General features: G+C 30.6%; 1 protein-coding gene across 2 annotated transcripts; it reads right to left on the minus strand.

The window, feature by feature from the left end:
- Window positions 1–17,374: 17,374 nt before the first annotated feature.
- On the minus strand, window positions 17,375–24,791 carry Bsg (immunoglobulin domain-containing protein Bsg). 2 transcript variants are annotated; one of them, XM_015523408.2, is made up of 8 exons: window positions 23,872–24,791; window positions 22,016–22,285; window positions 21,433–21,556; window positions 21,194–21,363; window positions 20,462–20,572; window positions 20,207–20,389; window positions 19,998–20,137; window positions 17,375–19,627 (listed from the first exon to the last, which is right to left on the minus strand). In XM_015523408.2, the coding sequence occupies exons 1-7, from the start codon at window positions 23,951–23,953 to the stop codon at window positions 19,998–20,000; spliced, it is 1,080 nt and encodes a 359-aa protein (XP_015378894.1). In that variant the 5' UTR covers window positions 23,954–24,791; the 3' UTR covers window positions 17,375–19,627. The 2 variants fall into 2 exon arrangements, with proteins under 2 accessions (XP_015378894.1, XP_015378893.1); XM_015523407.2 differs by having other exon boundaries at window positions 20,002–20,137; window positions 23,872–24,788.
- Window positions 24,792–25,154: the final 363 nt, after the last annotated feature.

Genomic DNA, 25,154 nt, shown 5'->3' on the forward strand with positions numbered 1-25,154 from the left:
ATTTTCGGAGATAAATTTGGGTCGTGGCCCTAAAAAGATTGCAGAGAACCTCTGGTCTAGAGAATCGTCGCAATGGATGTGTTAAATTTGAGTTTTATGATAATATATAATAATTACATATAGGTACCTTAAAAGTTTCGAGTACCCATGAATAACATTTTTGAATTATTACAACCGAATCACTAAAATCGTTATTCTTGGTTTTAGTATGTAATTTCGTTAAACAATTTCTGTAAGACAAAAACCGTGTTTATACTTTTTTACATTTTTCGTTTACACCACGAACTATTCACGAGAACCCTTGTTTTAAATATTCAAGTACTTCGACTTAATGAAAAAAAAATTAGCGACATTTATAACATCATTCTAGTTCGTAAAAATTGAAAAATTGAAATTAAAATGTCTATAATAAACCACTCCGCTCGGAATCTAAAATAACGAATAAACTATTATTCCTATTTAGTGTAAATATTGTGTATTGTTTGTACATTTATGTATACAAACATAATATTTTGCCCATATATTCTTGAACGTATTAGAGTCATTTAAATATGTTAATTAAAAAGTGAACTACCGGCGTGACGCGTGACATAGATCAGTACCTATTCTAAAAGTAGATAATCTATGAGTTTAAATGAGAAAGAAATGGAAAAAATCAACTCTACATCCCAAAAATAAAATATAGATATTTTTCGGTAAACGCGTCATTTAACATTTTCGAAAATAATCATTAATTGTTTTATTTTGTATTTTTGTCACAAATCACGATCAAAACATAACTTTAAGCCGCTTAAGGTGTCACGTAATAATTATGTACAATATATTATCATATATTATCTGCATAACCGTATAACAATGCCCAGTACGTGTTGTTCAACTGCAAAACTCAAATTTACTACTGTACTACAGTATAGCTACACCAATTATAAATTTGCTATATGCTAAATCAGTATAATCACTTTATAGTAACCTTGGGTGAGACAATGGTTTTTTAAACATTTCAGTAAAAACGTAAAATTTCTTGCCAACGCCTATAGGGTGGATATCAATGTGTAATTTATTTTCTGAATGAACAAAATAATACTTGCGCATTTTAACACTTAAACGGTTCTCTCATCATGCCTGCTTGAAAAATATAATGGTAAATAACCCTTTTACGTTTCTAATAGTTGAGTTCCATTCCAATAATTTTAGATTCTGAACGAAGTGATGAATGTATTGATTTTACAATGATGTGTGTTTTTTTTTTTTTTTTGTGTCTGTGTACAGCATAACTAGTCGAAATAATGCTTCGATTTCAAACTTTGGGGGTGGCATTATAGAGGTCAAAAGTAAACATTTTCCAACAGTTTTAAAAAAAATCGAGTAAAACAAAAAAAAAATGACAGATAAACGGGAATTTTTACGCAAAATCAGTTTTCGACCAAATCGATTTTTTATATGGTTGTAATTCAAAAAATAATCACTTTAAATACTTGAAATTTTCACCAAATGTTTATGTTAGTGTTCTCTATATACAGTTTAATTTTCAAAAATTTTTTACTTTTTTTGAGTTATTTATAGACCACTGAAATTTACACTTTTTTTGAGAATTTTTTTTTGAAGTGTCGGTAAAAAAATGTTGGACGACCAAAAAAACTTGAAAATTTAATACAAGGTTCCTTATGAGTTTTTCTTATTGTAGCTAAAAAAAATTAAAAATCGTAAGTCACAATTTTTTTTAATAAGCTTTTATAGTTCAAAATTTTACGAAATCTGTCGAAAACGCGAAAATTTGCAAGTAATTTTGAAGTTGAAAAATCATAAAATTTTTTGCGTTTATAACTAAGGATTAAAAATACAACAATAAGTTTTCTATTAGTTTTGCTTCATCTAGCTATAGAGAAAACTCGAAGTATCATTATAGAAAAAATTTTAAGTGCGTTTGAATTTAAAATTTTTACGAAATAGCGTAACGATAACGATTTATCCTGAAACGATTTTAAATATTTGTTATTATTCAAAAAGTATGAGTCCTAGATACTTGAAAATTTTACCAGTTATTAAGATTGGCATTTTTTACATGATTTAATTTTCAAAATATTTTGACTTTTTTTGAGATATTTATAGACAACTGAAATTTTCAATATTTCTGAAAATTTTTTTGGAAGGGTCCATAAAATTTTTTTGGCCCTATCAAAATACTTTAAAATTGAATACAAAGTTCCTCATAAGTTATTCTTATAGTAATCAAAAAATTATAAAAATACATAGGCACAATTTTTTTTTTATTTGCATTTGAAGTTCAAATATTGACTTAATACGTAAAAATTACGGCAATGTTCAAATTATCTTAGATAGAAATTCATAAAAATTTTTCTTTTTTGATCTAAGATTTGAAAATTTAATACAAGGCTCCTATCATATTTTTACAATAGCAGTTGAATAACAAAAGAAATGCGTAGTCACAAATTTTTTTTATAAGCATTTAAAATTCAAATTTTGACTAAATACGTAAAAATTACGGCAATGTTCAAATTATCTTAGATAGAAATTCATAAAAGTTTTCCTTTTTAATTCTAAGATTTGAAAATTTAATACAAGGCTCCTAACATATTTTTACAATAGAAGTTGAAAAATAAAAGAAATATATAGCAACATTTTTTTTTACATGCATTCAAATTTTAATTTTGACAACATACATAAAAATCACTAAAATTCTTAAATTATTTTATTTTAGAAATTCATAAAAAATTTCCCTTTTAAACCTAAGATTTGAAAATTGAATGCAAAGCTCCCAAAAATATTTTTACCATAGCAGTTGAAAAATCAAGAAATGTATAATCACATTTTTTTTTTATAAGCATTTAAAGTTCAAATTTTGTGTAAATACGTAAAAATTACGAAAATTCGCAAATTATTATAAGCTAGAAATTCATAAAAAATTGTCTTTTTAAATCTAAGATTTCAAAATTTAATACAAGATTCTTTACAAGTTTTTCAATCTTTATCACAAAAAAAATGTCCACTGGAAATTCAAATTAAATTTTCATTAGCATTTGAATTTCAAATATTGACAAAAATTCGTCAAAACCATGAATATTTGCAAATTATTTTGTAGTTCAAAATTCATAATATTGTTTGTATTTATATCTAAGGTTATAAAATTTAACACCAAGTTTTCCATAAGTTTTGCTTCAAATAGCTATAGAGAAAATTTGAAGCGTCATTATAGGAAAAATGTTTTGAGCGTTTGAGTTTTAAATTTTTATGAAATCGCGTAATGATAACGATTTATCCTCAAACCAGGTATTCGTATATCTATGATAATATAAGGTATTATGAATTATGATAACTACATGCAATGTTTTTGGAAAAAATTATTAACTATGCCTTATGCAAAATGCGTAGGTACTAATTGAAAAATAAAATATTTGTTTCAAAATAGAATATATGACAATATTTAAATATAATATATCCTAGACTGACAAATCATCTCCGTTCAGAATCGTTTTTCGTATACAATGATACCTATCATTGCATTCAAATTTAACCCCATCCATTACAGTAGCCTACTGTACAGCAGAGCGACATCCACGACTTACCCGCTTTTTTTTTTTTAATCTTATCAATAAAAAACCTTGTTACATCAAATTTATTCCTAGCTCTCCTTTGGAAAAATCCTGTATTTCAAATGATGGAACTTCGAATGTTAATAAAAATAAAAAATAAATCTAATAAATTACTTTTGTTTTTATGTATCAAAATCACGTTTATAAAATCTAATAAATTTATAAAAATATCTTAGGAATGTTCCATGAACTTTTATCTTCATCGATTTTTGTGGTTTTCTAAAAATTTAACGATTTCACACAATTTGAAGTACCTATATATATATATATATATATGTAAGGTAAGTACAACTACCTGCAATAGCCATATAAACTATAAGTAGATAAAATATAAATAAATTATATTACACCAGCTAACTCAGCGAACTTTGTTCAAAGTTACAAGTGGCAGTAGAACTAAAACAAAAGTATAAAAAATAAAAGATCGATGTGAAAGTGGCATTTTATACAGTCGACCAGCTGATAGGTTTTCTGCATGTAAGACCATTGATTTCAGCAGGCTGTAATAGCTATGTTAAATTTACATGTATTGTCGTTACGTGATTATAATAATATATAAACGCATATTATTAATATATTATATCTATTTATATCTATTTCTGTCTGTCTGTCTGTTTGTTCTTTTATGCATTCCTAAACGGCTGGACCGATTGCGACGAAATTTAAGACAGAGATATACATTAGACCTATGCGCAAAAAATAGGCCAAGTTAAAAAGCGATAGGCCCAACCTCGATAAATACTGACATTTTGAGATTTACGATCGACATTTTTAATTATAGATGATTGCTATTATAGTGATGGTAGCTTATTTTGTTATTATTATTATTTATCATTATATAACATTATATATCCGTGAATTGATGTTATTTATTTTTAACCGTGCACTTCGCAGCCCGTTAAAAGTCGTACTCCTTATATATGTTTTTCGTATTTTTGTTATAATAACGTCATTTCTGAGCAGTTATGCCTATCCCAATAAAAGATCGATCAGTAGTAGACAGTAGTTGTGCTTCTCAAGCACGAAAGAAAATGACGATACGAGCTTCAAATTTGGTACAGAGATATATTTGACCTACATATATGAGTGGAAGATATGCTAAATTAAAAAGCGATAGTCCCAAATATCATTCAATAGAATATTGATTTTTAAAATGAATAATTGTTGGTTAATAACACCTAATTATGTCTTTTGCCCGACTTAAAAGTTAGGTTTAACGATGCAAGCGAATAATAATAAATGTTTTAAGAATTTAATATACTACTTATAGTAATAAATAATTTTCTAAAAAGGTCTTTGCCTTTAAAATGTGATCAAAATATATTTAAAAATTGGAATTAATTTTTATATAAAATATAATTTTTAATATTAAATACGTATTTGTAACTTAGTTTTTTAGGAATATTTTGTGATTTATATTGTGTAAACAGTAAACACCCTCTTAAAAATGTATTAACTGAAATGAGAATATAATTTCCATGTCGAAAGTTAATAATTTAATTTCATTGAAATCTTTAAATCGTCTCTTATGAAATATGTCCTTGTATTATATTTTTTTGCTTTTAACCCCTTTTATACTGCAGTTAGTAAACAGCTGTCTTAAATAATTGTAGCATATTGCCATCGAAACTATTAAATCTTAACGAATTTGTCACGTTAATACCTATAAAGATGGGATAAATGATGTGCTTTATAAGTTAATGGTATATACATATGCCTACAATCTATATAGGTAACGTATTTATATTTTCAATTTTGTGTTTGATATAAATTGACTTGACAGAGGTTAAGCAAGTTAATGAAAATATTGAACTTAAGTTAAGTTAAACGAACACAAGAATACAAGATATATAAGTTAGAAGTAAATAATTAAGGAAAATAAATTTAACTTGTTAAGCGTAAATTAAGTTAAAAAATATATTGGCTGAAAATTAAAAAGTTAATCGCCATTTTTTTTTAATACGTGGATCACATGATATCCTTATGATGAGAGTATAGGTGCTACTTCGTAGTTTTTTGCCCATTTAAATATACCTATATAGGGCTATATAATTATTTTATCGAGAAATATATTTAAAGGATATTTCTTTTAGTAGGCACCCAGTATTATTTATTACTATTATTCTAAAGGTAATAATGAATAAAGAATGTGTTTATAGTAAAATAATTAGATAAATGTAAAAAACCATTTTAACGAAAAATGTCAAAAACATTTTTAATTTTAACTTGATACCTACTTAGGTAAATTATTTTTGAATTAAATGTAAAAATATTAGTTGTTTCAGCAGTCAATTAAAAATTAAATTATTTAAAGTTGATCATTAACGTTAACTACCTAGTAAAGTTAAAAAATAACTTTTAACATAGATAAGTAAATTAAATTACCTACCTATCTACTTCCCTACTTTACCTATTACACCTATTATACATTTTTTACCTACTATAAAGAATCTGACCTGATGTTAAGAAACCATTAAGTTTTTAAAGAAATATTGATTATTTGTAATATTCAAAACTTTTTGTTAGGTCCATAAAAAAATAAAATGTATTTTTTTTGAAAAACTTCTTTTATAACTCGAATTGAAGACCTTAACGCCATCTATTAGTAAAACCTTCGGTAAGTGGTAAGCTTAAGCGTTACATACAGAAATATGAAAATACTTCACCAATATATTAACTACATACCATACTTTTATAACAACTCTGATTTTAGTCGACATAACATTAAATAAAAAAAAAAAGCGGGTAAGTCGTGTATGTCGCTCTGCTGTACAGTAGGTTACAAGTGGGTTACTGTAATGGATGGAATTAAATTTGAATCCAATGATATTATATCATTGTATACAAAAAACGATTCTGAGCGAAGACGGTTTATCTGTCTAGGATATATTATAGATTATTAAAAATTTTCAAATCTTAGATTTAAAAAGAAAATTTTTTATGAATTTCTAGTTTGAAATAATTTGCGAATTTTCGTGATTTTTACATATGTTGTCAAAATTCAAACTTTGAATGCTTGTAAAAAAAAAATTGTAACTACGCATTTCTTTTATTTTTCAATATTTATTGTAAAAATATATTATGAGCCTTGTATTAAATTTTCAAATCTTAGATATAAAAAGAAAATTTTTTATGAATTTCTAGCTTAAAATAATTTCGGTATTTTCGTGATTTTTACATAATATGTTGTCAAAACTCAAACTTTGAATGCTTAAAAAAAAAAATTGTGACTATGTATTCCTTTTATTTTGCAACTGCTATTGTAAAAATATGTTAGGAGCCTTGTATTAAATTTTCAAATCTTAGAATTAAAAAGGAAAACTTTTATGAATTTCTATCTAAGATAATTTGAGTATTTAGTCAAAATTTGAACTTTAAATGCTTATAAAAAAAAATTGTGACTATATATTTATTTTATTTTTCAATTGCTATTGTAAAAATATATAATGAGCCTTGTATTAAATTTTCAAATCTTAGATATAAAAGGAAAATTTATTATGAATTTCTAGCATAAAAAAATTTACGAATTTTCGTGATTTTTACATAATGTGTTGTCAATATTTGAATTTTAAATGCTTATAAAAAAAAATTGTGACTATGTATTTCTTTTATTTTTCAACTTCTACTGTAAAAATATGTTAGGAGCCTTGTATTAAATTTTCAAATCTTAGAATTAAAAAACTTTTATGAATTTCTATCTAAGATAATTTGAACATTGCCGTAATTTTTACGTATTTAGTCAAAATTTGAACTTTAAATGCTTATAAAAAAAAATCGTGCCTACGAATTTTTAATATTTTTTAACTTCTATTATTACAATGTTTTAGAAGCCTTGTATTACATTTTCAAGCTTTTCTACCGAACAAATAAATTTTTATCGATATTTATAGAAAAAAAAAAATAAAAAAGTTGAAAAATTAAAATGTCAGTAAACAGCTCAAAACAAATCTAAATATTTTTAAAATTTTATCAAATATATAAAATGCCTATATAAACATTCAGTCAAAATTTCAAGTATCTGCGGTAATTTGTTTTAGAGTTACACCAAAATAAGGAAATCGCTAAAAGTGAAAATCCAATGTTGTAAAAATTTAAATTTCAAATCCTCATAAAAATTTAATTTGAATTTCCGGTGGAATTTTTATTTGTGATAAACATTGAAAAACTAGTAAGGAATCTTGTATTAAATTTTAAAATCTTAGATTTAAAAAGAAAATTTTTTATGAATTTCTAGCTTAAAATAATTTGTGAATTTTCGTGATTTTTACGTATTTTGTCAAAATTCAAACTTTGAATGCTTATATAAAAAAATTGTGACTATGAATTTATTTTATTTTTCAACTGCTATTGTAACAATATGTTAAGAGCCTTGTATTAAATTTTCAAGCTTGTCTACCTAACAAATAAATTTTTATCGATATTAATTTTAAAAAAACTAATAATGATCGAAAATTTGAAATGCCTATGAATAGTTCAACTTAAGTCGAAATTTTTTGAAAATTGCATGGTGGATAGAATATGCTTATATAAACATTAGGTGAAAATTTCATGTATCTATGGTCATTTGTTTTAAAGTTACATCAAAAACCAAAATCGATTTTGTCGAAAAATGAGTGTGCGTAAAATTTCCCGTTTTTCCCTTAATTTTTAGTTTGTTTTTCTCAATTATTTAGAAAAGTATTAAGAATTTTTTACTTTTGACCCCCCAAAGTACCAACTAGATTCACTTTCTGATCGAAAGAGGTACTGAAGTCAAAACTCGAAGCATTTTTACTGCCCCTGTGTCTGTGATGACAGACACAAAAAAAAAAAAAAAATACACATCATGGTAAAATCAATACATTCATCGCTCCGCTCAGAATCTAAAAAAATAATAGGATGCATATGTTTTTAATTTAGTTTTAAATGTATTTTTATTGTTTTGACAATGGATATACTCGTACTTTTTGATCATTGATCATAATTAATAATTTGAAATAATACTCAACTGTTTTTCTTAATTCCAGTAATAATTATTAGATAATTAAGAACATTGAACAACTTTGGCGTTCCAAACGAAAACTGTTATAACGGGTTATGGGTATAATAAAATTGTTATAATACAAATATACAATAGTATATCTTTACACAAGTGTAGTTGGTATATTAATAGATAATAATAATAATTATGTTTGAAAAAATAAACGGTCTCAAAATCCAACTGATGCTGGCTAATTATAATAATATTATTGCGTACTAGCTGGCCACTAATAAACAACGGTTTGTTTGAAATTATCGGCTTTGGTCTACGACGAAATCCGGAAATGGTTCATTTTATTTTTTTCTGTCTACCTACACGCGCATAATACACCTGCAAAATGGCTGCATCTTATAATATCGAGAAATCCGACCACATTGAAAAGACCACCATAAGAAAAGTTATCGACAAAACAAATAGCAACATCGAATACGATGAAATGGAAACCAAGCTACACAGATTCGATAACTACAACGAGGAAATAACTTATGACGATTTGGCGGGTCTACTGAGTTATGCAAAGCAGTTCACAGGCGACGACGCGTCGACTGCCATAATCGCTCAACCGGACGAATCCTCCAACATTGGACCGGCTGAGATAAACATTATTGCAGACGACGTGATTGCGACGTCGTCAACCAAGCAGGTCGCGGCCGTAGAAGAACATGTTAAGCAAAATGACGATGCGTTGGACGTCACGCCGACCAGGGGAAAGGAGGTCACATTCCCTTTTTGGGGCTTGTTCGTCTGGCTGGACCCGGGAAACACTCCAGCGATACGCGCACCTCCACGCCCGGGCATCTTGATGAGAATCATTAGCGCGGTGTGGAGAGGCGTAACAAGAGCCGTACGCGGAATTCGTTGTTTTTTATTGAGTTTTTTCCCGAAGTGAAACCGTACGAAAGTCCCCCCCCCCTGGTTGAGGGCAGCAGACAAAGGCGTGGCGATGTGAGGACGAGGAAGGTACGTGACAGAGCACTGCAGGGTGATCGGCGGTAAGTCGCCAATACGTGTTATTCGGCCACCAGCTGTGGCGCAACGGGATCGCAGACGTCGGGTGCTCGGGATCGCCGACACGCGAGACCCTCTGACGGTGCGGTGGACGCCTAGCTGCTTCGGTTGCGATCGACGACGACGACGACACGACGACGGTGAGGCTAGCCATATCGACGCGGGCATCGACGCCGCCCCGTCGATACCAATAACGACTGCAATGCACGAATACGACTCGTTGCGACGGTGACGACGGATTTCCGTAGAGCTCAAAGTGTTCGGGTAGTAGATGATTATAATTTATGTAGGGTAGATAGGAACACGGATGTCAGTATAGCGCTGATGGACTCGAAGAAACTAAACGTTTCAGAGTTACGGCGGTGCGCGACTCCACGGCGGGACCATTGGCAGCGGCAGACTGCACGGCGCCGACGGATGTGGCCAGGGCGAAAATCACGGAGAGTCTCACTACTGATTCTCTCCCCTTTTCGCCTAGTGGTCTGACACTGTCGGCCTAGTCACGACGCCTCGGTTAGGTCACCGCCCATTCCACAGTACCCATCACATTTTATAGTCTTCGTCGCTCGCTCCGGGAGCTTAGGTAACCGTCGTCACCGGCACAACGATCATCGTATTAAACATCTGCAGTATCGTCAAGCGCACAACATCGCGCACTATAGCCACTTGTCGTCAATCGTTGTTCGTCTCGCAACCGTCGTGGTCGGGCTCCATCCGCTGCCATGGTCGTCTTCGCGGCCCGGGCAAACGCGCCAACGATTCTCGAACGCCCCTCAGGACCGACCGAATAACGTTGTAGAGGTGACCAGTAGCCTTACTAGCATCTTCTGCGATTATCACTCAACCGCCATTACGTACCACTCACATCGCCACGTCTTCTCTGATGCCTTTTTTTTTGCTTTTGTTAAAATTATTAGTTATTGTTTTTTTTCAATTTGCATTGTATTATATATTATATCTTTTCGACATAATCTGTTCAAAATGTTAAAGCACACATTTGTTATGTTCACTAAATTGTTCATTAAATTTTTCAATAAAATATATTTTGTTTATATACAGTAACATTTTGTTTTTTATTTTTAGCATTAAAAAGTACGATTTTTTAATTTAACAGAACGATGGTCTCACTGTGCAAAATCATGGTGTCGCGTGGGACCCATAAGGAATACTAAAAATTTGTTTTTTTGTTACGTATCAATTCGACCAAATCTCAATAAAATATATTATAATATATTTTTGACACGTCATACTTAAAATTATAAGTTTATCGGTGTGGTAAGATTAAGCGTGATTACAGAAAAAAGAAAAAGAAAAAATTAAAACACCACGCACACAATATCATAGTAAAATCAATACATTAATTATTAGTCGGCTTAGAATCTAAAATATCAATAACTACTTTTTTGTTGTTGTTCTATGAATGCCGCATTGTCATTAGTGTTTACGTAAAAGTAGATATTGCTCCGATCCACAAGTCAGACGATGAAATCCGTGTTGAAATCCACACACGCTGTCTAGTAGTCTAGTTGATGATGTTGATAATACTTGTTGTGGACATAAAAAAAATGCCATTAAATAACTCAAAACAAGTAAAAATATTTTGAAAATGTTATCAAGTATAGGTTAGGTTAGGTTCCATCTGCGTTCTCTCGCCGTGGTGAACGGTCGTGTGTTGTTTTTAGTGCATTGCTGATAAGGCCTGCTCTGTGTAATATATTTCGTATAGGTATTGCTAGTTAGTTCGTTTTATCTATGTCGTCGTCTTCGGGCGGCGGCCGGAATTCGTCTACGAACAGACTAAAATCGACTTCTCAAAATGGAAGTTCGGGGCTCGGCTCCGAATTTACACTCGTCTCGTACCAACGTAAGTCTAAAACTAAACCAAACCCAACCAGTCCCGTCTCTCCAGGTTTACAACAAATTATTATGGATAATCCACCGGTTCTTGATACATCAAACACTAGTACACTACATTCAATTATAACATTCCCGATAACGCGCACGAGCCAATTATGGTCGATGATGCTATTAACGGCTACGACCGTTCTAATGAGTCTGCCTCAGCCACCACGTTATCTACAGACATCACTATGCCATTAACAAACCAAAATCCAGCTATCGATAGTAATAACATTAACACTCGTCTCAGATATTTTTCGCCGGATTATAATGGTCCTATAGTTATACTCGCCGAATGCACGGATCAAAACAAAAATTTAGGGAATTTGCATCCGTTTAAAATAGCAAAATTCTTTTCTACCAACTTCACTGGCATTACCAATATTAAACCAGTCGGCTCAAAAAAAGTTAAAATTACTTTCAATTCGATCACCAACGGCAATATATGCCTAAGTTCTAAAATCCCGAGTGATAACGGTTTCCAGGTAAACATACCTGTCTCGCTTATTTTTCGCTTATGAATTTCTAGCATAAAATAATTTACGAATTTTCGTGATTTTTACATAATATGTTGTAAAAATTCAAACTTTGAATGCTTATAAAGAAAAATTGTGACTATGTATTTCTTTTATTTTTCAACTTCTACTGTAAAAATATGTTAGGAGCCTTGTATTAAATTTTCAAATCTTAGAATTAAAAAGAAAAACTTTTATGAATTTCTATCTAAGATAATTTGAACATTGCCGTAATTTTTACGTATTCAGTCAAAATTTGAACTTTAAATGCTTATAAAAAAAAATCGTGCCTACGAATTTTTAATATTTTTTAACTTCTATTATTACAATGTGTTAGAAGCCTTGTATTAAATTTTCAAGCTTTTCTACCGAACAAATAAATTTTTATCGATATTTATAGAAAAAAAAAAATAAAAAAGTTGAAAAATTAAAATGTCAGTAAACAGCTCAAAACAAATCTAAATATTTTTAAAATTTTATCAAATATATAAAACGCCTATATAAACATTCAGTCAAAATTTCAAGTATCTGCGGTAATTTGTTTTAGAGTTACACCAAAATAAGGAAATCGCTAAAAGTGAAAATCCAATGTTGTAAAAATTTAAATTTCAAATCCTCATAAAAATTTAATTTGAATTTCCGGTGGAATTTTTATTTGTGATAAACATTGAAAAACTAGTAAGGAATCTTGTATTAAATTTTAAAATCTTAGATTTAAAAAGAAAATTTTTTATGAATTTCTAGCTTAAAATAATTTATGAATTTTCGTGATTTTTACGTATTTTGTCAAAATTCAAACTTTGAATGCTTATAAAAAAAAATTGTGACTATGAATTTCTTTTATTTTTCAACTTCTATTGTAACAATATGTTAAGAGCCTTGTATTAAATTTTCAAGCTTTTCTGCCTAACAAATAAATTTTTATCGATATTAATTTAAAAAAAACTAATAATGATCGAAAATTTGAAATGCCTATGAATAGTTCAACTTAAGTCGAAATTTTTTGAAAATTGCATGGTGGATAGAATATACTTATATAAACATTAGGTGAAAATTTCATGTATCTATGGTCATTTGTTTTAAAGTTACTTAGTTACATCAAAAACCAAAATCGATTTTGTCGAAAAATGAGTGTGCGTAAAATTTCCCGTTTTTCCCTTAATTTTTAGTTTGTTTTTCTCAATTATTTAGAAAAGTATTAAGAATTTTTTACTTTTGACCCCCCAAAGTACCAACTAGATTCACTTTCTGATCGAAAGAGGTACTGAAGTCAAAACTCGAAGCATTTTTACTGCCCCAAAACGTGATGACACACAAAAAAAAAAAAAAAAAAAAAAAAAACACATCATGGTAAAATCAATACATTCATCGCTCCGCTCAGAATCTAAAATATATTAACATCAATAATTATTTAATAATTGCAAGGCAAGTTTGCCAAGTTTAATGAGTAAATATTGTATATCATAAAAAAACAGTTAGAAATAAAACTGGTAAGTTTGAAAATATAATTAATTTTATCCTAAACATCAACAGTAGTAGGTACAGTATAGTTTGTCGAAAAAGATAAAAAAATAACTAGGTTCCTACATTATTAGGTACGCAGCGGCATTAAACAAGTTTGGACAGCTAAAGTTTTTTTGGTGTACTTATTATTAAAAATACATGGCATGGCCGAAATACTATTATTAGCTCGACAGATGCGTACCAACGCTTTGAACCACTGTCAACCGTGGTGTCATTAGATTAATAAATTAAGACTATTTATTCTACACAATTACACACGTCACATACCTGTTTAGGTAGACTTACCTATCACGTTAATTGTTGGCATTCAATCAATAACAATTATTATTGTGTCCACCTTTCAATAACCAGCAATTTGATCATTTGACGACTGGCGACATAAGTAAGTAACATTGAAGATCTAGCCTGGAAATTTCTCAATCGACTCAATTTCTGTCTTCTGATAGGTATTTAACAAAAATGGTCTCGGTGTCTTTTCAATAATAACCGTGACAAGAGAAGTATCAGTTTCTAAAAATTAGTTTCACTACCTAACTACTTCGTGTACCAGTACCATCTATTTCAGAGCCGTATTTTTAGGGGGGAGCTACAGGGTACTGTTGCCCCGGGGCGGCTGAGTAGGAGAGGGGGGGCTATTTTTTTTATAATTTAAATTTTTATTTTGTATAATGATTAATGAGGCGTATTTTTTTGTTGCCCCTTGGTGTCAAATTCCTAAATACGGCCCTGATCTATTTACTACATTATATATTGCTAAGTTTCTAAAGGTAGGTGGTACCTAATAAAAGGTATAAAAAACTTTTTAAATTTATGTTTATGTTTCTATTCGAAATGCATTGGAATAATCGTACAGGGTATTCAGTAATATAGCCATATAGGGAAACTAATTTTAGGTACCTGACATTAAAGGTTTATTCTTAAATATTACTTATAGATGAGGGCCGATACCTATATAAGTGTAGGATCGTTGTACACTAGATTCTCGCCATCTAATCGTTATTAAACCACGTGCCCTTGTTTTCATCTCGGCAAAACTTAGATCTAAGTGATCAAGTGGCAAAAGACGGTGTAGAGTACCTACGGTTATCTACTCAGATTAGGAATCGGCATATAAACCTACTTCTCTAACGATTTAAGATCAACTACGGTATAGTTAATTGTTTTTCATAGTATACCCATAGATAATAAATTTATGAATAGGGCATAAAAGTCTTATAAGCTGTTATTAAGGGGTACGATTGAGGCCAAATAAGTATATCCAAATCGAATGTCGACTATCAATAAAAACGCATTGATGCAAGAGCCTCGATTGCATTCCCCTCCGGGAACACGGCCTCAGATATATTTAACGTAAATATTAATTATTCGATCGGTGCCCGAGGGAGACTCCTCTCCTAGCAATGACACTGCTTATCACGATATCACGACTCTATTGCACGGACAACACACACTATGACAATGGTGCGCAACCTGGGGGTCGCCAAAAATTTTACACCAAATGAAAAAGTAAATTTATATGTTACACTTACATAATTTTGGTAGGAAGGGGGGTCGTATTATCAAAATAAATCATTTTGGGGGGTCGTGGATCAAAAAAAATTGCGCACCACTGCACTATGGTATACCAGTTAAACACGGCGTTTTGAATAGGCATTTTACTAGCTATATAATCACAATCTTGGATCATCTATTTTTCCACATTATCGCGACATTGCGTAATACCTACTACCTATGATTCATTTCAATTACAAAACTAACAAACCTTGTTATAGAGTGGCTATTTGGGCGTCCCACATTTTATTGAAACTCAATTTTATTAAATTTTATCTATTATATAATAATGATACTGGTAATTAATAAAAAACATTTTAATCCTCGCAAAACATCTCGATACACCTACCTTTTTACAGAGCCAAATTTCCAAACTATCGTAATTTTCAATGTGTTAAAAAAAATACATATATATGTCTATTATGAAATTATTACAATAATTGTATCTTATATGATATAAACGCGTACCTATCTACCTAGGTACCTGATCCCTTTAAAGTATAAATGGATAAAATAACATATTTTTATTAATTAAAAGAATTCGGATATAATATGATTTATTGTGGAATTTAAATTATTATAGTAATTAGTTATTAGTTATTACTGATTAAACGTACCTAGTCTATGACGGATGACGAGCCTACTTTATTTAATATTATTATCAATTGAAATTAATTACATTATTTTAAAATGAATTTCAATATATAAAATATATAATTTGTATATGGTATTATATTAACTACGAGTATAAAGCCTACATGACTAACAATTTTCAATTCTGTGGTCTTATTAGTATTTAGACATAGACCGTCTATGTCTAAATACTTAACACGCAATCGGAATTCGAATATTCCTTTAATTCGCGATCCAGTCCCTATTGTATGAATATTTAAATACATAATAAGTGTAAATTGGAAGATAATGGAGATTGTACCTTTATTGTAGTGTTCGGATAAAAAATAAAAACAATTTGGATACTTTATTCTACATTTTCATTTGGAAAAATCTGGGCCCAGTTTACTGATCAAATCAATCATTACTTACCATAAAATGGTTCTTATTATATAATTATAGTACATAGGTAGGTATATCATTTTTGCATTATACTTAGCCACAGATATAATTTTAACACTTATACCTATATAGTACTCCCTAAATTTCTTCAAAGTTGTGCGTAGGTATGTGGTATCCATTTTCATCTACAGGGACATTTTTCTGGAAGGCTAAAATTGTATCAATAGCACGTCAACACAGACCCTGATGATTGATATCTTAAACTAAAAAATTATTTTAAAAAACTCCCCATTCTCCGTCAATTACACCTTGGTGAATTTTATTATTTTTCTGGAGAACTATTAATAAATACTTTATTCGATCAATAGTATGATGGTTAGGTTAGACTGTAGATAGACAGGGTAGGTAGTAGGTATGTACCAACTCTATATGCACTCTCTGCGTACATATAAAATAGATAAACTGTAATTATTTATCAGAAGTCAAGTTATACTGAGGAATAACAACTTTATTATACACTTTTAATTCCAATATAATTTAAGCATTAAAAATTTGTATTATTTATTATTATACTTACTCAATAGTCACTACAACGCACAAATAACTTAGTAACATAATACAGAAATAAAATATATTTTTATTAATGTTATAAATTTTAATATAAAATACGAATAATTATATTTCAAAATGTTCCTACAGTAGTCAATAAGACGTATTCCCATGCATTTAACATGATCATCGCGTTATTAAAAATTATAATACATTGCAAGCGATAAATACTAGTAATGTATCTAAATAAAACGCAGAGCATAATAAACATTAGAAATCTATGTCGAACGTATTACATTTATGTATTTACACGAATTTCAGTCATGGATAGGCAACTCAGGTCTGTAGGAAAATTAATACTTACCAATTGCATTTATGCGTATGTACCTAATCATAACATAGTATGTTAGCTTCAGTGGCGTACACTGGGGGTGTATTTTGGGTGAAATGCCCCTGGGATTTTTTTCTACTATGTATATAAAACCGTGAAAATGTTTTTGAATAAATATTATACAATATACTTTTATTTTAATTATTAGAGGGAAAGGTTATACCTAAAACCCCTTCAAATAAAATATTTCCGTGTACGCACCACATGGCTTTATCGAACGATTGACAAACATACCAGGAAAATACGAGAAAAAAAGGTAGTAGTATCTTGGATGAAATAAATAATCATTAAATAACAACAACTGTACTTACTATATTTCTATTTTTTTTAAGTAAAAATGACAATAGAAACATTAAGGCTCAAGGACATATTGGGTAAACACGTTTCTAACATATTCACGTGTTTAAATCATTGATTTCGCACCACTGAACTCAGTCCGTATATTTTGTCCGAATTATAGCTCGGAAAAAATTAATAACATAGGCAGTGCACTCTAGTGGCACACGAACAGAAACGATAATATTGACGTTTCAGTTCGTAGTCCGCAGACACACCCAGAATTTTTTTTACAAATTCCTTTGGAAAAGGGCACTAGGGCATTAGCCATCAATTATTAATATTATCGCCAAATAAACTAATTTACATTTTTTTTTTTGAATTTTAACACATTTGTTTACATTTAAAGAAACTATTTACCCAGAATGTCTTAATACTTATTGAAATTACAATTTGTACGATTATTTTGAGCCGCTAAAGCCAACTATTTTATTTATTTTAATAGTGAATTTGCTATAGTGGTAGAATTATTAATGAATATTATATATATTTTTCAAAAAAAAAAAATCATATTTTGTTAATATATATTATACTATATAATAATAATAATAATAATATTTAACATTATCTTAAAATTACAGAGAAAAAATTTGTCATACATGAGAATTGTTGGTTCTGAAAATTAAAGCCGTTGGCAGTGTTTAATTTTTGATCAGAAACGAGTTTGTACATACAAGATAGAAATTAAAGAAGGTGTAATTTAAATTTATTTGACAAGAACCCCCTCCAAAGATACTTTTGAAATTGAATTCTACCACGTAATAAGTTGTTTGAATAGTATAATTAATAAAAAAGCAATTATTAAACACGGTCATTAGTGAAATATTCCTAAAATACAAGAAAGTGTGGACGGGTGGAGAAATAATAACTTGTAATAACTATGAAATTAATGATTTAATGCTAACAATAATTTTTTTAATTTTAACAAATTCTACAAATATAACACTGAATAAATAATAAAAAGGTCTTACAAGTAACAAATAAGATGGTTCACACCAATATATAGGAAATAAAATATTAACGTTTCATATCTCTTTTCTGGTGTCAAAAAATTGATTGTAATGTCACTACGTTAATAGGCTTAAATTAGTTATGTTTTGAAGAGTTTTTTTAAATTTCATTACAACAATTTAACAACAAGCAGTGACATTATATATATATTACATAATAATAAACATAATTTTATACGATCATATACGATTTAAACTTAATTTATGCTTATTGCTAAAAATAAATTTCCAACTGGGCAACTTTCAAATTTGATAAGCACCCTTAATATACTAGTTATAAATAAAATAAACCACTTATAAGTAGAATAATAATAAATATATATTGCTGGGGACAGAGGAAGTAATTATTATTAAATTAGACGAAAAAGTGAAATTGTTAGAAATAAAATCAGCGTGTAATACTCTATCATAACACTAACCTACGAATAAGTAACTCACATTAATTTTTTTTTTAACAACACTTTTATTATAAGCTACCTATAAAATAAATCTATGACCAGAATTAAAGTAGTTTACTTTTAGTTAAACGATAGGATAAATTTAATATTATTACGAACTGAAGGAATAAACATTTATTGAGCATTAAATGCAATATTTTCAGGCTTTTTAAAGCACAGTAAACTTAAGATTTGGATAAGTTAGGCATGACATCATTGAAATTTTAACAAATCATTGAGGTTAACAGGCAGGGAGGGGGCGATTACTGTTTTTTATTAAAAAATAAAAACACACATCAACTTTGGTAAAAAAAATAATAATAAAAAATAAAATAAAATAATATTAATAATAATAACACAACAAAATACGGAGAACAAATTATTTGCACAATGAGCCTAAAATTGGTTTATATAATACAGCTAGTATACCATTATTGAACTTGAATTACTCCCATTTGCGTGAGGGAAAACATTCGATTTCATTTTTTATGGATTAAAAAATACAATAAGCAGTAAGTATAACACTGTTTCAGCTGGACCAAAACAACAAATAGCTGTTTTCATTTAGTTATTTGTTAACAACTATGATCAATTTTTTACTAAAAACATAAATAAAAATTGGTCTGGCAAACCTAATGCATCTGTATCTAAAACTTTTATTCCTTACTTATGACCTTTGTTTAAAATGTGTTATTATTCATTTAACTGTCAAATTATTTCCGGTGTCGTACATCACCACCACTGTGGTCGTTAGCATTGTTTCTGAAATGAGTAATAATAATAAAAAAAAATGAATACAATATTACAATGTCTAACAAAAAAGTACAAGTATTAAAGATAAAAAATATTACGTCAAGGTATAACATTATGTCATGAAATGTATACCTAATCAGAATTTGGTACAATAAAAACCTAATATATTAATCTTTACAAAACACAAATATTCTTGTAAATACAATCCAAACTGTTATGTCATATTATAAGAGGGATTAAAAAATAAAAAATTACAATATTTACCACTATTCAAACAGTAAAAGCTACATTTAAGACCAATTAGTTTCAATATGAGAAAGAAAAAACCTAGTTTTTTTTACATATATCCCGATAGTTATATAAATAAAGCTCATCTTACTTACGTCTCTGGCCCTTGATCGGTGTCACTTTCTTCAAATTCGGCCTTGTTACGTTTCTTCTCATATATAAATATAACCAAACACAGAAGGATCACTTCAACACAAATACCCAAGAACGGCCATAATGCAGCCATTTTGTCTATCACATAATAAAAATAAGTCAATTAAATAAAACAAAGCATGAACTTCATATGTCTTTAATTATTACCTTTAATGCGCACGTAGGAAGGAGCAGAGTGCACAGGTTCAAAGACAACACTATTCTTTCCACTGCAGATGAAGTTTCCTCTATTTTGCATTGTGATCGGATCCAAAACTAAGATGGCATTGGAAATATTCTTTTTGTTAGGTAAAAATTTAATATGTTCAGAAGCCACAAGAGTGGTATTTTCTAAAGCAAAAATATATTGTAAGTTTATTTAAAATTGTAAGTATAAAAAATTACAATTTAGCCTATACTTACCAAATTTCCAACTAACATCTGGTGTAGGTACACCATATACAATGCATTCCAATTCCATTTTTTCACCCTCAATAAATGTAGCTGTTTTTGGCAGTTTCATATAAGGCTTTACTATATCATAAAAAAAAAAACATCTTAAGCATTTTTATTTTTATTTTTACACAATAACAACATTTATAAACATAGGTACACTAAACCAATTTTAATTTTTAAGTTAATTTAACATTAAATTTCAAAGAACATACTGAAAATAAAATTATTAAAGTCTGGTAATATCATATTATCATTAAGTAAAATATAAAAATGATATCCATTTAAAAATATTGAAAACAAAAATAGATGAATATTATGTCAATAAAAACCAGTATAAGAAGGCAAAAGTAAAAGTGGTTATATGGACGAGTAATGTGAATAATACGTTGTACAATACAACAGACCATGACAAGAATGTACATAAAATAATTAAACACAAAGAATACACTTTTACAGAAGATCAAATCTTTATAAATCAAAATCTTACGAAGGGCAAAAAGTTTTGGTTTTAACTTAAAATGAGATTACTAGTTGTTAATTTATAAAACATCATGCATAACTAACAATATTTTACTACTTTAACAAGTTTGGTTTGACATACTTACATAAGTTATTTATTTAATACTTTCTATAAAAATTAGATTTATAAGAAAATAGAAAAAATATTTGACTTAATATAATATAACATAATATACTAACAGACAACATTGAACACCTTCTTGTCGATTAGATTATTGGAACTGAATAAGCTGCATGTATACTGACCAGCATCGTTTTCAACAAAACGATTAACTACCAGAGTGTTTTCAGACACATCAACATGGTGTGGGTCTTCAGAATCAGTTGTTATTTGATTGTCACCTTTAAACCTAAAAATTAATAATTAGTAGCTATTTATTCATGATTAAATATTAGATAACTGAAATGTATATACTGACCACTTCCATATGTACTTTGGATCTTGAGAGCCATCAATATTACAATTAAGTGTTAGTTTGCTTTTATATTCACCTATTTTATATTTATCGCCATAGTCATAGTTTGCTTTTATAGTAACTTGAGCTAAAACAAAATTATAAACAAAAAAAATGAATACATAGGTACTAAAAGTTTTGGTAATTGTTTTTTAAGGATATTTTAGACATTAAATGAATATCTAATGTATAGGTGATTAATATTGGATTTTACACAACATAATATACAAATTACATATTATATGCATTAGTAAAAACAAATCATATCATGAATTTCTGAAAGGTTTAATGTTTAATATAAATATATGTATATTTTATTTCAAATTCAAAATCTATATAACAAATAATGCAAACAATAAAAACCGACAACAGTAATGGGTTAATACCTAACACAATGATAAATCTAATCTATATGAGATGTCGCAGTATACTGGAAAGTGTGTCTAGTCGTAATAGTTAATTCATATGCGAGCCAAAAATGAAGCGAGGCGAACCGGTCCGGGCACATGGACATTTATTTTAAAAGCTCATCATAGCCGGCACGTACCGGTAACCACATATAGTACATGAAACTTGTTGTACTGTGTTGTGCATCGATAGGCACCCGAATGCATAGAGGATGCAGAATTGGCCGTTATCGTGGATACAAACATATTGTCATTAGTTACTGCTTCGCTGATATTGAAGTGTTCACCAGTAACCAGGGTGTGACCATCTTTTTGCCATTTTATGACTTGGAACATTGACACACGACATGTTATCATAAATGGGTCTCCATCTCTTACTGTTGTATTACCCTCGTAACTGGGCTCATCAGCTAAGTAGTCCAATTTCGTTTCCGAAACAAACAAACATATTTTTCATACCCCATAGCCACGAAAAATTTAAATAAATAAGTAAACAAATAAACAAATTAACAAAAACTTAATAAACAAGAGTTATAGTTGTGCTTAATAGAATAGCTTAAAATCATTATAACTAGGTACCTTCATTTACGTAGTTAAGTAATTTAAGCATATCTACACCTAATAGAACATAAAGAATCCCTATAATATTCCTAAGCATCACATTAACTACTAATAAATACTTTTTTAATTTAGTTTATACGTGTAATAAAACTATAAGTAGGTGAAATACCTTTAAGTCAACTCTCTTTGATTATGAATTGCATACATAGTTTAAAACAGGGATGGCAAATCCATAGCATGCCAAAAGATTAAAATATTTTTACTACATTATAAAACATATTATTTTTCATAGCATGCTCAAAAATAAGGGTAATTTTTGGCACGTAGCGTTCAAATAATTTGCCTCTCCTAAGTTAAAACATAATTAATTTACTATAAAAATGTACCAATATGTATAAATTGTAAAGTTTTTTACCCAAAACACCTATCATAAATTAATTAAATAATACATTTAAAAGCCAGATAGTTAAAATTACCTATTCGAATTTATCACATATTAATGCATATCTTTAATTGGATACTTTAAACAGGCAAGTAAAAAGATTCATACTTAGTGTTCTGAAGATAATCTTCTGAAGATAATATTAAAACAGAATAAATTTACCGTGTGATATAAATACAAATAAATTGGTTATGATTAGGTGCCTAACAACTTACCAGCTATTAACAGAAATGTAATTTTAACTTGTAATGTTTAATATGTATACCTACCAAATAATAATATTTAACTGGACATTAAGCTCAAGTAGTCTAGTCGTAACACAACACCCATCAGCATCCTAGGCATTCGTCATTGTAGATGAAGGAATCTTTGCACTTGTAGTTAATATCTAGTACCTATATTATTGTATACATACATAGATATATTTCTTTCTTTTAAATAAGGTAATATCTGAAACCATTTTAATTTGTAGCGTTTTTATTAAATTAATATACTTGAAGTCAGTGTAAAGAGATTGCTATGAAACGTTTAATAGGTGAGAAATCGTTTGATGTTAAAATTATAACTATAGATCTATTAGACCTACACATCAAACGTTTGAAGCGAAGCTGTCAAAAGCTTGGACGGGATTATGCACAGAATATCATGACATAGGTAGCGACACAATCTATTAAGAACCAGACGCATAGGGAGTCTTGTGCATCGATGGAAGTCAATGATATTAAAATCAAGAAACAATTAAGTCATAGGCAGGAGGCCCCGTGGCAGCATTACGACTAGACGACTGAAAAAGTTACAAGTTACGAAACCTGGGTTTTGGTTGACGGGCTTATTGGTGCTAGTCATACAGCACACCAGCGAAACGAAACGCACCGAACGTTTTTTGATCATTTGTTTATTTGTTTATTTTTGAACGACGCGGGTAAACCGGGTAACGCCCTAACCCTAAGCACGATAACCAGCAAAACAACGTAAAAGAACAAAGCAACGTACCCAAGACCCTGGAGGGCCCGAAATCCAACAGGGCGAAAAATACGACGCTGTACACAACGACGCTGAGCGAATTCCAGCACATGATTCCGGATAAGTTTTCCCGGGCACGAATCGGCCGAATTTCTCAGCAAATCACTCTAAAACGATCGCACTGGCCGTCTAGTCGTCGCAGCCACCGCCGCCGTCGCGCTCTTGGTCGTCGTCGCCGTCGCCGTCGCCGTTGCCGCCACCACCGCCGCCGCCGCCGTCTTGATCACCGTAGCCGCAGCCGTGATCGACGATGTGAAGGTCTTCGTCACCGTCACCGTCGCCGAACGTCAGAGACCCGACAAAATTATAATGAAAAAAATCGCGACACCCACACGGCCACACGAGTCAAGTACAATACCTATGTTGTACGTAGAAAAAAAAAAATAAAAATTAATTTTCACTCAAGTCACGCACGACTCGCGACGACTGGTGTGTCGGTGTCGGTGTCGGTGTGTGTCTGTGTGTGTGTGTGTGTGTTCGGTGCGCGTGTATGCGTATGAAAAACCGTACGGACTACGGACGCCCGCGCGCGCGGAATTAAAAAGGCGATATTATTCGGCGGACCGTGTGTGAGTGAATGTGTGTTGGTGAGAGACAGTGTGTGAGTGTACGTGTGTGGGACAGTGTGTGTATGGAACGTACGACTGCCCGTACAGTGTGTACAGCGGCGAGTGGAACGTATGCGTGTGTGACTGAGTGAGTGAACGAATTTGGGAGTGAGTGAGTGAGCTCGCGTACGTGTGCGTGTGTGTGTGTGTCTGTTTTACGGTGTTCAGTCGTCGTCGGAGAGAGGTAAAACAGGCTAAAAATTTCCTTGTGCCCCGCGGAACAGGGCCGACAGAAAATAACTCGAAGGGAGAGAAGAGACTACGCACACGCACAGATGCGGCGACTGAGAGAGAGCGACTACGGGGCCGCCGTCATTGACGCGTCGTTGGTGCGACCGAGACGGCCAACCTCACCGCGGCGGCGCCCTGTCGTATTGATTCGCCGCCGCTCCACGCCCCGCCCTGCGCCGCGACAGCCGCGTAACCGTCGCGTAGCCACTATAGCCGCCGCCGCCGCCGTCATCGGGCGCTCGACAGTGGTACCGCGGTCGTCGGATCTAAATTATTCGCACGTGAAACGAAGGAAAACACCGCAACCGCCCCCGGTACCGTCGTTACGGTCTCGCGCCGAAAGTTCCTACATGGTTTTTCCGACCGGCGAGCACTCCTCTCCATCGCTGTTGTCGCCGACCTCGAAATTTAACC

The sequence above is a fragment of the Diuraphis noxia genome, unplaced genomic scaffold (assembly GCF_037042655.1).
Source record: "Diuraphis noxia isolate RWA-SAM2 unplaced genomic scaffold, SU_Dnox_SAM2 contig0002, whole genome shotgun sequence".
Lineage (NCBI taxonomy): Eukaryota > Metazoa > Arthropoda > Insecta > Hemiptera > Aphididae > Diuraphis > Diuraphis noxia.